A 15,634-nucleotide genomic window follows, 5' to 3' on the forward strand; every position below is an offset into this window, starting at 1 on the left:
GAATGCCAAAGAAGAACGTTAATCACAAGGAAAGTTGAAAGTGTATAGCAAGAGATGCTTTAATAGATTAAGCTCACAGGATGAAGCCTGAAAAGCACAAAGAGGTGGCAAAGAAAAAGACAACCAGAATTAAAACATCACTACTTTTGATAGATAGATTTTTCCTTTCTGAAAAAGTAAAAATGAAAGAGGATTCCTAAAATAAAACTAGTGTCCTCTCTTGTCTCCAGATGAATGGAAGACTTATTCAAAAAATATTCAGACTTTAAATGCAGGCTCACAAATGAAGATAACCCATGAAAACAGGAAGTATTTTCTTCTTAAACTGTAAAAAGTTCAAATTAAGTGCAAAATAACATTGGGAACAAAATACAAAGCATCTTACAAGTATGTTCCTCTTGACAACTAGACTCTGCAGGGCCTTCAGAAATACTTGCAGTGTCCTCAGTTGTCTTTCCTCTTGTCCATGCTGCCAGGCAGTAAGAACCAGAATTGTCAGAGCAGGCAGTTTCTAAAATATCACACAGGGTATGACAAAGAAGATCCTTCCGTTCTTCCTCTAAAATTGACACAAGTTTAAAAGTTGTTATAATTATTGCTCCTCAAAAAGATTAAACACTGTAGCAGATCACAAACTATAACACCATCAAAACGTGTGTGTGTGTGTGTGTGTGTGTGTGTCTTTATACCACATAAGTAGAAATAATTAACAGGGAAAGCAAAGGAATCAAGAGGGGATGGGGAAGGTTCTGTAGAAAGTGGGATTTAGCTGTAACTTAAAGGACACTAGAAAGTTCAGTAGTCAGAGTCAAGGAAGAAGACTGTTCCAGTTATCTGAGACAGTCAGACAAAACACATGGAGCTGAGATGGAGTGCCTTGCTTGTGAAATGTTCCAGAGGCCAGTGTTACCGGGTCAAAGAGTACATATATGTTGTGGAATAAGGTACATAAAGACTGAAAAAGTAACAGGGGGTTAGGGTAGGGTTAGGTGCTTTGAATGCCAAATAGCGAATTTTGTATTTGATCTTGTAGGCAATAGGAAGCCCTTACAGTTCACTGAATAGGGTGTAAAATGATTAGATCTGAGCTATAGGGAAATCACTCTAGTGGCTGAAAGGAGAAGGGATTGGAGTGGGGAGAGAACTGAGGAAAGCGGAGCCACCAACAGGTTATTGCAGTAATCAAGATAGGAAGTGATGAGGGTCTGCAAAGGTGAAATAGATAAGCCTTGGCAACAGCTTGGCTATACAGGGAAAGAGTGAGAAATCCAGCATGGATTTCTAGGTTGGGAGCCTGAGGGACTAGGAGGGTGGTACTGTCCTCAATAGTAACTGGGAAGGTAGGAGGTGGGTAGGACTTGGGGGATAGATAATGTGTTACATTTTGGATAAATAAAGTTTAAGATGTCTGCTGGACATCCAGGTAGAGATGTCTGAAAGCAGCTGGAGATTTGAGACTGGAGGTCAGCAGAGACAGGATAGGTAGATTTGAGAATCATTAGCATAAAGGCAGGTAGGTGGCGCAGTGGATAAAGTGCTGGGTCTGGAGTTAGGGAGACCTGAGTTCAAATGTGGTCTCAGACACTTCCTAGCTGTGTGACCCTGGGCAAGTCATTTAACCCTATTGGCCTCAGTTTCCTCATCTGTAAAATGAACTGGAGAAGGAAATGGCAAACCACTTTGGTATCTTTGCCAAGGAAACTCCAAATGGGGTCATGAAGAACTGAATATGACTGAAACAACTGAACAACAAGAATAAAGATGGTAATTAAGTCCAGGGGAGCTGATAAGATCAGCAAGTGAGGTAGGCGGTACAGAAAGAGAAGAGGGCCCAGGACAGAAACCTGAGGGATAGCTCTGATAAAGGGGTATGATCTGGAGGAGAATCCATCAAAAGAGAAAGAGAAGGAATGGTTAGAAAGATTGGAGACAAAATAGGAGAAAAGGAGAAAAGGGGTGTTCCAAAAACCTAGAGAGAAAAGAGTATCAAAGAGAGAGTGATAGATCACCAGTGAGACAAGGAGAATAAAGATCGAGAAAAGGCCATATTACTGCCTGGAGAGAGCAGTTCTGGTGGAATCATAAGGCCAGAAGCTAGATTTTAAGGGGTTAAAAGGAGAGTAAGAGGGAAAAAATTGGAGGCACCTCCTGTAGAAAGCTTTTTTGAAGAGTTTGGCTACAAAGGACAAAAGAAATAAGGGATGATAGCAGGGATGGAAGGATCAAGTGAAAGTGTTTTCAGGACAGGGGAAATTTGAGCATGTTTGTAGACTTAAAGTAAGTGAAAGAGTGGGGAATGACAGGAGTTAATCTTTTGAAGGAGACGGGATGGAATGGGATTGCCTAAACAAGTAGAGGCTAAGGTATAAGGCCACTTCATAATGTGAGACAGCAATGAAGGAGCTGAGAATGGCAAAAGCCACCTGAGTGACAAAAGATGGGGAAGAGGGAAGAAGGAGCTGATGGTAAATGGTCGCAATTTTTTCTGTAAAATATGAAACAAGTTCTTAGTTGAGAGAGTAGAGGGATACAGAGTCATGGAAGGTTTGGAAGAGCAGCTTTGGAGAGTGGGATAATGAGTTGATAAAGAAGGTGTAGTATATTCCCTAGCAGCAGTGAGGTTCCAATTGAGATGTCATAACATAAACTTGTAATGGTCACAGTCAAAACAGTTCTGTGATTTTTCTTCACCTTTGTTCAGCAGCGCATGTGTAGGAGTGAAAATGAGAAATGGTAGAAGTGATCTAAGACTGAGGACTGGATGGGTATAATTAGAAATATGATAAAGAGACAAGTGAGAGAGGGTAAAAATTTTATTATTTTCTGGATATAAAGGGAAAGAGTGAGAAATCCAGCATGACTCCTAGGTTGGGAGCCTTATTGGCTTATATAGACATACTTTTTTAAAAGGAAAAAGTCAGTTATTATGGGATTGAAACATTTCTTTTTTTTCTGAGCAGTGTCAACTAGCACTGTCAGGGAGGAAGGTAAGGAATGAAAGAAGAAGGATGGGATGAATGAATGGTGGAAACGAGAGAAGAAGTAATGAGGAGAGAAAATTTCTTTCCTGAATTTTTTTTTTTAAATTAAGGGGACAAATTAAGGAATTTATGCAGTGTTCTGAATTATGGGGAAATTACAGTGTAAATACTACAAAATTATAAGTAGTCACTGGTTGATCACATTTTCAGAACATCATGTTTGTTTCTAAAGCTGTACAGGTTTCACTTTCCATTTCTTTGTAGTGCTCTTAAAAATAAGTTCAATCAACCAATAAACATACATTTATTTATTAAGTGCCTAAGAGAGGATTCTGGGAGACAAGGTTTAAACACCTGATAATGTGCCATGTGACATCTCCAGCTATGGAAGGGCTGCCAAGCCTATGACATCTACAGTGTAATGGTCTATAAGATTCAACCAAGACCTTTAGTTAAAACCATGGTAGTTGGAAATCTGGAAAAAAAAACAAACATTTTTATATTTGGATCCCATGTATATTCATAAAACTTTCTGAAAGGGATTTGAAGTGAATATCATATCAGTTTTAAAAGAGTAATGTCTACACTGGCATTTTCTGTTCACCAAAAGTATGTATTACCATCTCCTGCATAAAATTTTGTATTTATAGTCAAGTATGTATTCAGTGGTAAAACAGCAATTAAACATGTGAATTGAGAAAAATTACACATTCTCAGTATGTCTTAATATAGTTTTACTGCTTTATAAATATTTTCAAATGAAAGGTTAAATAGGAAGAGTTATAAATTAAGAAAAACTTATTTTAGAGTAAGAACTGTGGATTTTTTTTTTTTTTGAGATCTCAGTTAAGGCTGGATGGTGTGCTGGAAAGAGTACATGGTACAGATGAAGAATACATGCATTTGAGTCTTAGTACTATTTACTAACTGTTGTTAGAAGTTTTGCTTTCTTAGCCTCAATTTTCTCACCTGTAAAATCAGGATAATGCCTAACTGGTCAGTCAAATTGAAAGAGTAGTTAAGAGAATCAACTGAGAAAATGCGTTTTGTAAAATGTAAAAGATTATTTTTTAAAAGTGATATAATTATACTATACTTGTTGATGAGGTAAAATGCATTTAAAATAAGTTTAAAAAATCAAGATGAATAATTATTTTTAAAAAATACCTTGGCAGTCTCTCCAAGAAGACTTTTCAGAAGTAAACAATAGCTTCTTCAAAAGAAATGCCTTTATGAAATTAAAGCAACAATTATTAGGATATATAAACATACCAAAAACTCAAATGTCAATCTCTAATTCTGAAGTGTAAGTAATCTAATTTCTCTGTTCAGATTTCTTTTAATTACACTTTAAAAGTTTCTGTTGAATTGAAATTTCCCCAATATGAAAATGTACTTTTAAGTTTTTTCATCTGATCTGAACTGACTTTTTTATTGATAAAATCGATTTAAAGTTACAGATCACTGTAAAATGATATGTCAGCATTGACAGTTCAAAATAATTGTGTATTATATATTTATGTATTATATAAGATATTATATTTTGTATATACACTATACACTTATAAGATAATAGCTCATTCTTCTCTCAGGTATGTTATTCTCAACAAATGGAAACAAATGAAGGCAAGAGGCTTAACAATCATGAGTTTCCTTTGGACTTCTCCATCATGTCCCCAGGAACCTCACCATCCCAGAAAGACCACAAACTCTGTACTCACATCACATGAACATCCTCTGCCTCTAGGACTCCTCTGATTGAAGAGTGGAGTGAAAAGCTCCTCTTAAAACTTCAGTTTCAGGAGGTGCCCAGCCACCTATTCTCCACTCACTTTCCTTTCAGCTTCCTTTTGTGTTGTCTTCCTCGGTATATTATAAGCTCCTCAAGGACAGGGATTTTCCTTTTTGTATTTGCATGCCAGGCATTTAGCACAGTGCTTCACTGGTAGCAGGTACTTAATAAATTTTGATTGACTGACTAATCTATGATATAAATTATCTGTCCACAGTAAGCTGACTGGTACAGTGGAAAACACTGGTCTTGGAGTCAAAAAGTTCTGAGTCCTAATTCTACCTAGTTCTGTGATCAGGAGCAAGTGATGCCGCCTCTCTGAACCTCAGTTTTCCCTGCCTCACCAGGTTACTGTGAAACTCAAATAAAACAACATTAACAAAGCAACTTTGCAAACTTCAAAATATTTGTTCCTATTATGGTGAAGTGTAGTATAAATAAATTTCTCTTCAGGTATTCAAAGAAGTGCATGTATGGACACTGAAAGCACACATATAAATCAGCATATTTCCCCTTTTGGCTTATAGAGCAAGTGATGAAGGTTCAAGTTGACTGAGAGCCTTATGTCCATGATTATACAGATTATTGTGAACCAAAACACTAGAGGCAGTAGTGGCACAGGAATAAATGGCTAGAGGGTCAGCCTTGAAGGCAAGAAAACCTGTGTTCAAGATCTGTCTCTGACACATTGAGCATGACTTAACTTCAATGCCTCAGGGAGCTTCTAGAATTGTAGGTTACAGGTGAAATGCCCAGAGATATACACACTGCTTCAGAAGTTCCCCAAACCAATGCAATCACAGGTGCAGACTAACTCCTTACAAAAACAAACAATCCCCAGAATTTAACAGAGTCCTCTCACCATGTATTTTGTAAATCATTACCAGAATATGTTACCTGAACCGGAGCAATAACTGCACAGGGTCCACCTTCAAACTGTTCCAGTGCGGAACCTTCTGATTCACTAAATACAAAGCCTAAAAGTAAAAATAAACAAAATGATCAAAAATATCATTAAATGTTTCTACGAGAAACATTGTTCATCAGAGTAAGCAAAATATCTGATTAGTGGAATAAAGACCTCAAGTCTACTGATCAGGAAAGGAATATGTTACGCAGCTATTGGTAGCTAAGTCTAAACAATCTGATAACTCTCTGTACCTTGATTTTCAATATATAAAACTAAGAGAATAAATGAGTTAATATATAACATTCATCAACTTGGATTTTAAAATATAATAAAAATTCAGAGTTTAGTTCAGCTGCTCTATTTTGTTTTCTTCACTGCTGAGAAGAAGAAAAGGGGATATGAGCTTTTTGTTCACTTCTGACATAATATTTTGACTTTTCAAAGCCTATCAAGAAACACTAAAGGCCATATGTTCATCTTTTAACATTAAACCACATTCCCTAAAGTAAGAATACAGAGTAGTGTTAGAAAATAATAATAATAATGATAGTTAGCACTTACATAACTTTATTGTTTGCCATATATTATCTCCTTTGATCCTCATAACTCAGTGATATTATTCCAATTTTACAGCTGAGGAAACTGAGATACGTGTTAAGCATGCCTCAGATCTTTGATTTTAAGATGATAATCTCTAAAGCTCACTCTTTCTTATTTAATTTACTAAATGTCCAATCAAAAACAGGCTGGACAAAGAAATGAGAGATGCCCTTGATTACCTTTATTTACAATTATCATAGTTCATTCTTCTGGAGATCATAAAAGTTAGTTTTGTCTAACATAAAAGTTCTACACAGACACAATCTGTATAACAATCAAGGGTCTAGTAAATGTATACTGGTATTGGAATGGTTTCATTCCTTCCTAAGAAAACTAATTCTAAAATGCAGTCTTCAGGATCCTTATAGTGAGACTGCCTTAAAGTGACCTTTTTTGGGAACAAAGAGCTGAACTGAAGAGTATGTCGGGGGGAGGGGTAAGAAGGCTTCTGGTGGGTAGGAGGAAAGGTTATGATGGGCTTTGAAAACCAAACAGAGGATTCTATGGTTGATCTTGGAGGCGACAGGGAGCCATTGGTGTTTACTGAGGAGGAAAGACATGGTCAGACTTGAACTTCAGGAAGCTCATTTTCACACCTCAATGGAGGATGGACTAGAGTGGAGAGAGGTTTGTAGTAGGCAGACTAACCTGCTACTGCTATACTCCAGATGTGAGATGAGGGCCTACACCAGGGTGGTAGTAGAGAAGAGACAGGGTCATATAGGAGAAATGTTATGATGTTAAATAGCCATATTGAGGGAGGGGAGAGAAAATCAAGGCTGACATGTAGGTTGCATGCCTGAGTGATTGGAAAGATGATTGTGCCCTCAACACTACAAAGGAAGTTAGGAAGAGGGGAGGGTTTGGGTGGAAAGATAATTCAGTTTCAGATATGTTAAGTTTAAGACACCCATAGGACATCCAGTTCAAGATGACCTATGGCAGTTTGAGGTATAAGTCTGGAGGTTAGGAAAGAAGTTAGGACTAAATATGCAGATGTGAGAATCTTCACTGTAGAGATGATAATGGAATCCATGAAAGGTGATAAGATTGTCAACTGTGATCTAGTGGGAGATCAGAAAATCTAGGACATATCTCTGGGGGACACCCAATCAGTGGAGTTCAGCTGCTGGATAAGGATCTATTAATGAAGACTGAGAAGGAATAGTGAAATAGAAAAAGAACCAGGACAGACTAGTGTCATGAAAACTTCTGAGTTACCAAGAAGAGGCTGTTCAACACTGTCAAAAGCTGCAGAGGTCAATAAGGATGAAGATTGAGAAAAGGCCGTTAGATTTAGCCAACAGATCACTGGTAATTTTGGAAAGAGCAGTGACTATAAGACTTGGTTAATTAATGTATTAGTTTTGCTGAACTTCCTTTTTTACCTCTCTTATTCTTATTCTTTATTCCCTCTTTGTGGAGGGAATATGTTTGGAAATTAAGGTGATGCAAAAATCAGACATCAGTAAAAACTGTAAACAAAAGAGTTTAGTTGTTGCCATATGAGGGTCATTTAAAAGAACTCAGCTGTTTAGCTTGGAGAAAAAGAATCTTAAGAAGGATATGATAAAGGTATTTAGGTACTCAAAAGCAGTCAATTAAAAGAGAGATTAGACTTGTTCTGCTTCATCCCAGAATGTTGAACCAGGAGCAATGAGTAGAAGTTGAAAAGAGGCAAGTTTAGGTTTGATTTAAATGACCTGTTTCTCATCAGATGTATCTAAACCATACTTTTAAGTTTTCTTGTTGCCTTTTGTTTTTATATCCCAGGCATTTCACCATAATTCTCCCTCTCCCATAGAACCCTACCTTGTAACAGAAACATTTTAGCAAACTTATCAACAAAGTAACCATGCCTACAGTGTAGAAACACTTTCTACACCTGAAGGTCCTCACCTCTTTATTAAGGCAAGGGAGAGAGTGTTTTAACATTAGTTTTTTCAGTGGAGGAAGGGAAGACTAATAAGTATTCATTAAGCACCTCCTATGTGCCAGGAACTGTGCTAAACACTTAACGAATATCATGTTACCTGATCTTCACAACAACCCTAGGAGGTATGTACTGCACAGCTACAAAGTTTCAGAACAGATATGAATTCAAGTCTTCCTGACTCAAGGTCTAGCATTCTATTCACTGTCACTTAGCAGTTTCTTACCCAAGCTGGTCATTACAATTAATTATATCTCATGACCTTTTAAAGGTGTTTTTCTTTACACTTTGTAATCATTGGATAGTTTGTTTTCTTGTTTTTATTCTGCACCAGTTCATACTTGTCTTTCTGTGTTAGAATTTAAGTTATTGGAAAAAAGAAGTATGTAATAGCATAAACTTTTCACAAACTTTAGGTGGGAAGACATGCCAAACATATGAAAAACATGCTAAGTGAACTGATTCTGAGTGGAGTATCAGGAATACAAAATGACGACAACAATGTATGGGAAAAAAACAAAACAAAATTGAATGCTGCACAATTATGATGAAGCTTGATGCTTAAGAGAGGAGAAAATGATGCATCTCCCTCCCCAACTATGCTGCAGAATTGGGGGAAATATTGTCAATAAATATTAAGCACCTACCCTTTGCCAAACATTGTGAATTCCTGTGGGATATAAAGAAAGGCAAAAGGTAGCCCCTGCCCTCAAGGAGCTTACAATCTAATGTGGGAGACAACATGCAACTATGTACAAACATGCTACAGGATAAATTGGAAATAATAAACAGAAGGAAAACGTATGGTAGCAACTCAAGGTTCTTCAACAGCCATGACTGCCCATTGTACAGTGGGAAAAAACTAGAATTAGAGGAAGTAAACCTTCAACCAAATCTTGCTTCTTTCACTTACTACCTTGCCTGACTTTTGCTAAGTCATTTGAACTACCTGGGCCCTGATTTTCTCACCTGTAAAATGAGGGACTTTGACTATATGGCCTCTAAGATCCCTTCTAGCTCTATAATAAGGATCCCTATTATTCTTCTCTAGCCATTCTCCAATTCAACTATGACTTTCCTAAAATATGGAATGTAGAACTAAACACAAGATATGATCTCACAAGGGTATTATCACTGTCCTGGACACAAGACTTCTATCAATGCAGCCAAAGCTTACATTAACTTTAAAGCTTTCATTAAAAACACTATCTACTCAACAGTGAGCCTGAAGTCCACTACAATACCCTTCCCTGCCCATCTCCATTGTTGTATTTGTGAAGTTGGTTTTATGATTTTATGATTATAAAAAACTACATTCATCATTATTTTTTACATTTGTTTTTTAATGAACTCTTTACAAACATTTCAACATACAAAGAATGTGAAAGAATCAGAAACAACTACTAGTTTTTCTTATTATGATATATATATATACATGATTTTTAAAAATAGTAAAAAACCATTATTTAATGTCCCTTTCTACTTTTTTTGTTTTCTTTTGTGCATTTTAAATGTTTTGGAGCTTTTTTTGAGAATCTCTATCATGATCCACTACTTCATTTCTATCCTGATATAGAAGTTTTTCCTTGTAATATGTACTTTTTAAGCAAAACAAATCAAGACTTTTGCCATGTCTATTAAACTTCATTATACAGAGCTCAATGTTCTGGCCTATCAAATATCTTTTGTATCCTGACTTTATCATGCAGTGTATTAACTATTTCTCCTCGTTTACATCACCTGTATAAGCATATTATACATATACAACATATATCTATATGTTATATGTATATATTTACTAATTGCCTTATATATTTATAGTATAAACTATATAGGTATATGTTTACTATCTATAATATCTGTCATATATGTAAATATCTACATACACGTATATATTTTATCTATTTCTCCAGCATATACACATATGCCTACATTCAGATCATTGATAAAGGTATTAAAACAACACAGGAACAAGAAAAGATTTCTAGAGTATTCCACTAACAACAACCTGCCAAGTTACCATCAAACTATTTTTCTGTCCTGTCATTTAATGAGTTCCTTACTCTCATCTACCTAACCTATCAGCTAGCCCACATTTCTCCATCTTGTTCATAAGGTGATTTATCAAATCTTTTGCTAATATTTAGGTAAGCATACACCACACCTATAGCATTCTTCTGATATTAGTTAATCCTGTCCAAAACAAACAAACAAAAGGAATGAGATTAGCCTGGCATGATCAGTTCTTGATTAAGTCATGCTGGACCTACAGGATCAGTTTCATTTCTAGATATTCATGAAAAATAATTTGTAACAGTAATCCATGAAAATAATAATTCTGCCAGTAAACAAAGTCAAAGCTCACTGATCTACAGTGCAGTTGCAGGTACACAGAAACCTTTACTCTGAATATATTTCAAAATTGTTCTATTTGGTCAGCCAGTGACAATTCTAGAAGAAAAACATCATCTAAACAATCTTAAAAAACCTTCTTTCTAAAAAATAAAAATCTTATATCAGTCAATTGTTTCTTAATGATGGCTCAAGATCTGAATGCAGTCCAATACTAAGTAGCACCATTATAGATTTATGAAACAATGCCAGAGTTGATGTCAGAATGCTAATGTAGCATTTTAAGTGCAGCAAAGTGGAGTCTTATTGTCTACTCAGACATCCCAAATGACTGCTGGGGTAATCTCTGGCAATTGGAACTTCAAAAACTAAATAAATAAAACATACAAAAGCCCACTCCAAACCTCAGTGTAACAAATTTAATCACCAAATATATATATTCAGTTACCCTGAAATATTAACAATGTTGGAATTGCTCATCTAAAGCATTTTATTCTGTTAAGTATTTTTCTAAGTGAATATGAAACATTGTAAATTCTGAAGTTGTACTTATTAAATTATTCCTTTTAAAGACATCTATCTTGTCTAATATTTCAATAAGCGCTTTTCAGCAATTTTATAAACATAACCTTGTATCTGCAAAATAATCCCAATAGTCCATTAGTTATTCATATAATAATGGCAAAATCTATGCACTTTTCAATTTGATTAAAGTCCAGGTCAAGACTTAAGGAATGTTAGAATTGCAGATAAGAGGCCTGCATTTACTGGAAGAATGGCCACAATTATTTACCTACCCAGAGGACCCCAGCTAAGTTACCTCCTCAAAAAAATGGGATTAATAATAGTGGTGATACTTATCACACCCAACAATAGAAAGGAAAGCATTCTGTAAACTTTAAAGCACTGAAATGGAAGTAGTTGTAGTTGTTACTTAGGTGTCTGAAACTGTCAAAGAAAACTTGAGGGCATAGGCATTTCTTTCAGGACTGGGAATACATTATGGTGGAACTGCCCAATGTAGAAGAACACTGCTATATGAAAACAATGTGGTTCATAACTATTAGTTCTCTTAAAAAGCTGTCAAGTCCAATTTTATTTCACATTTTACAAAAGACATATACAAGAGAAAATATTCTCTAAAATACTAGATTTGGATCCAAAGATTATAAATTCCTTGAGGACAAGGGCACCAATCTCTCTTACCTTCAGTTTCCTCATTGGTAAAATAAGGGCATTGAACTAGAGGATTTCTAAGGTACCTTTCTGGTCTAAAAACCTATGATCTCTAAACTTTGGCAGAGCCCACAATTAAACTATTTCACACTACAACAACCATACTGTGAGTTTACCTTAACAGTTCAAAACAAAAGTTTAATATTTCCATATTTTGGCAGGGTAAAACATTAAAAAAATGTTTTGCCCCAATTTTGACACTATACATAAATATTACTAGTTTTATTCATGGTTTGTTATAAAAATGCAAAGATCCAAAGGATAATTAAAAGAGAAACAAAATTTAAGAAAAGATTTAAAAATGCAAGATGTTAGACCAAACAATTACATCCCATCAAGTGAGATGTGGTCCACAATTATTATATTAAACAATTAGAAATTCCACCAAAACAATATGATGAAAATGGCACAGAAAGTAAGGAGAGTTGTATTCTAATTATGTTTCTAGAATCACAATAATTTGATATCAGTTCAAAGGAGGTTTCCAGGGTCGTTGGGAATCTATGTTTAGTCCTATGCTAAGCATAAGCATTTTGATCAATAAGTTATATATAAAGGTATATAGATGGCTTGATTATCAATCACTCAATAAAAAAGCACTTAAGTTTACAGATGAAACAACACCAACAAGCAATTCTAACACACAGTCAAGATTCAAAGACTTTGATAGGTTAAAACATTGGACATAAAATTTATTCAACATTGTTGTGCCAAGCACACTAGCCTAAGAGATATAAAGACAAAAACTATACACACATATTAACAAATACAAAGTAATTTTGAGGAGTAAGGGCACTACTAAGGAAGAAAGGTGGAAATCAGTATATATAGGTCTCATGCAAGAAAGGAGTTGAGATTCTAAGGAGGAGGCAATGTATTCCAGATATGGAGGATAGCCTATGCAAAATCACAAAGGTGGAGGATGTTTTAAAGGGTAAAGGGAATAGCAACTGATTCAGTTTAAATGGAATCAGTTTAGTAAAGTGACTCAGGTTCATGTCATATATTGATCAGTTGAAGAAGCTGGGGAAGTTCAGGGTGGAGGAGACTGGGATATGATTAGTTGTGCTCATGCATTTTAAGGGTTGTTATATGGAAGAGAGATTAGACATTTTCTTCTTAGCCTCAGAGGGCAGATCTAGGATGCTTAGAAGATTAAAAAAAAAGCATAGTTAGGCTCAATTAAAGGAAAAATTAGTTAATCTAGCCATAAGAACTATTAAAAAGCAGAACACCTTCCTAAGAGGAAAGTGTGTTCCCTCTCACTAAAATTATTCAAACATGTGTCCAGTCAGTATATCACAGAAAGGATTCTTGTTCAGGCATGAATTGGAGTATTTGGCCACTTGAGAATCCTTCCTATCCTGAGATTCTATAATTCTACCACTAACTAAGCATGTGACTTTGGACAAGCCACTTAACCTGGGGAGGCAGCCAATTCCTGGGGGGGTGGGGGTGGGTGGGTGGGTGTGTGTGTGTGTGTGTGTGTGTGTGTGTGTGTGTGTGTCAGCTAGTAACACATTATTTTAGGAATTGAGGTTAAATAAAACCCAGCTATCCTAAAATGAGTGGAGGGAGAAGGATGGAGTAGAATATCTCTAAACTTCTAATGCTAAAATATTATAGTTCTAATTTTGAAAGATGTTGAAACAATGCCAAAGAAATATTATGTTTTTCTTTATGATATATATTCTGAGTATAAGTTTTCAATTTTAAATTGAATACTCACTCTCTTGACCAGATATTTGTATCACAAGAGATGTTAAAAAAAAAACAAAACCTCAGATGCCCAAAATGTGTTCTCAAAAGTAACACAAATTTTTACCCTCATCTCAAGAAATAAAGTTCCAGATATGCTCTGACAAAATTACCTCAGTACTGAGGGAGCTGCTTGGCATCCTAGACTCCCTTGAACTCCGAAGATAAAACTCCCCAACCCTTCATAACAGAGATGTAATGGATGACGAGAAACAGCATTGCCCTCTCATCTAGACTTTGCAGGCAATGAGGTACTGGTAGTTCTGTACGCTGTACCACGCCTTGAACATTAGTGACACACCCACAAACAATTACAACAGGCAAGCTATAATAAAACAGCTTCCTTTGGCTACTCATCCATCTTCTCTTATTTCCCAGCTCTTTTAACAAAACAGGTAAAATCTAGCTGACAATAGTATAACTAAGTCACTATGTAGAGGAAGCTGATGTGGACAGCTGAGTGTAGAATCTCATATTAATCTCACCTTAGACTGAGTCATTTATTTATTGAAATTGATGACACAAAGTCGGGACCAGAAGTTTTTATTAACTTTACCCTAAAACATTCCAACTAAGTCAGGAAACTGGTGGGAACAGAAAATGTAGACAAAGGTTCTTAACTAAATTACCACCCCGCCTATTTTGAAATGGGAAACTGATGAGGGTGAAAAGTTAACTTTAGCCTAAAACAGTCGAACTCAGTCACTTTTTTTCCCCATGGGAAACCAGTGTGGGCGAAAAGTGTTGACAAAGGGATCTTAACCTAAGTCTTTAAAGGAAACTGATGACGACTTAAAGTGTAGTCAAGGGGTTCTTAACTTTAGCCTAAAACAATCCTACTAACTCACTCATTTTTATAAGAAACTGGTGTGGACACAAAGCGCTGACAAGAAGTTCTTAAACCCTAGACTAAAACAATCGAACTAGGTCAATTTTTTTAAATTGGAAACTGACGAGGATGGCGTGTCAACTAAGTCGACCTCTGATAGGAAACTGACCTAGATGCAAAAGTGTCGACCTGAGATTCTTCACCTTTTGTATCATGCCCCGACACTGGGAGCTCCGGAGAGCAGGGACGTTTTGTCTGCTTTGCCTTTCTTTGTACTCCCAGTGCTTCACAGGGTGCCTGACCCCTCACAAGAGCTCACTTCGTGCTTGTTCACTTGATTAAGTACACAACATACGTAGGATTACAAAGGCAGCCAATTATATGGACCTACAGTTATCTTTCTTTTTTCAGTTCCTGGACACGAGGTTAATAGAGCGGCTCTCCCGAGCCAGCTCCAACCACCGCCCTCTCGGCACGGGCAGATCCGCCCCGGCTGGGGTGGGGTCCGGTCCTGGAGGTCCAGCACCTGCCCGCCCCGCGGCGGAGCCGGCCGAGGGCCCAGGCCCAGGGGGAGACGAGCCCCGCAGGAGCGGGGGAGGGGCGCGGGCCCCGCGGTACCTTGAGTCCAGCGGCAGAAGATGGTGTCGGAGAGGCCGGGGCTGGTCTTGGGGCCCCACACCAGCTCCATCAGCTCTTTCGTCAGTTCGGACATGATGAGGTGCCGGCGAGCGGGTCTTCGCTTCCAGGCCTCCCGCCCCGAAACATGGGGATTGGGGAGGCTGGGAAGGCTCGGGTGGAGGCAGCGGAGATGAAGGGAGGGAGAAAAATAGAGAAGAGGAGGAGAAAGAGAAAAAGGAGAAAGAGAAGGAAGAGGAGGAAGGAAAGAAGGAGGAGGAAGACAGGGAGGAGGACGGAAGGGACCCGGTACTTGCGCACAGGATCCGGCGCCTGTCAGCCAAGCCGCCGCGCTGAGTTTCCGCAGGACCGGAAGTTCTTCTCCGCCACTTCCTCCCCTTTAGTCCCACCCATCCGTCGGAGCTCGGGAGGCGGGGGTGGCCTCGGCGCTCCCTCCCCGGAAGCGGAAGTGACGACGAGAGAGCTCGCGAAGCTAGTTCCTTCTCGGGGGTCGAGGAGCTGTCCAGCCATCTACCGCCTTTGGTTTAGGTTGAACCGAGATTGGCCCGAGGTGGGGACCGCCATGGCTTCCGTCCTTTTCTCCCCGTCCCTCTGTCCTTCCTCCCCT

The 15,634-nt window shown here is 37.6% G+C and overlaps 1 protein-coding gene across 4 annotated transcripts in view; it reads right to left on the reverse strand.

Moving 5' to 3' along the window:
• Nucleotides 1–15,145, reverse strand: part of MINDY3 (MINDY lysine 48 deubiquitinase 3) — a 98,628-nt gene extending 83,483 nt beyond the window's left edge. The window contains exons 1-4 of one of the 4 annotated variants that reach the window (XM_072651618.1): nt 15,010–15,145; nt 5,671–5,750; nt 4,149–4,209; nt 386–559 (exon numbers count right to left, since the gene is read on the reverse strand). Coding sequence is in view for 2 of the 4 variants with exons in the window: in XM_072651616.1 (XP_072507717.1) it covers nt 386–559; nt 4,149–4,209; nt 5,671–5,750; nt 15,010–15,103 (409 nt within the window). In the remaining 2 variants the exon portion in view is untranslated. Of the gene's footprint in view, nt 1–385; nt 560–3,335; nt 3,457–4,148; nt 4,210–5,670; nt 5,751–15,009 lie in introns of those variants that run through there. The other 3 variants (XM_072651616.1, XM_072651617.1, XM_072651619.1) reach the window with 3 other exon arrangements.
• Between the last annotated feature and the right edge of the window lie 489 nt (nt 15,146–15,634).

Source organism: Notamacropus eugenii, chromosome 3, assembly GCF_028372415.1.
Source record: "Notamacropus eugenii isolate mMacEug1 chromosome 3, mMacEug1.pri_v2, whole genome shotgun sequence".
Taxonomy (NCBI): Eukaryota; Metazoa; Chordata; class Mammalia; order Diprotodontia; family Macropodidae; genus Notamacropus; species Notamacropus eugenii.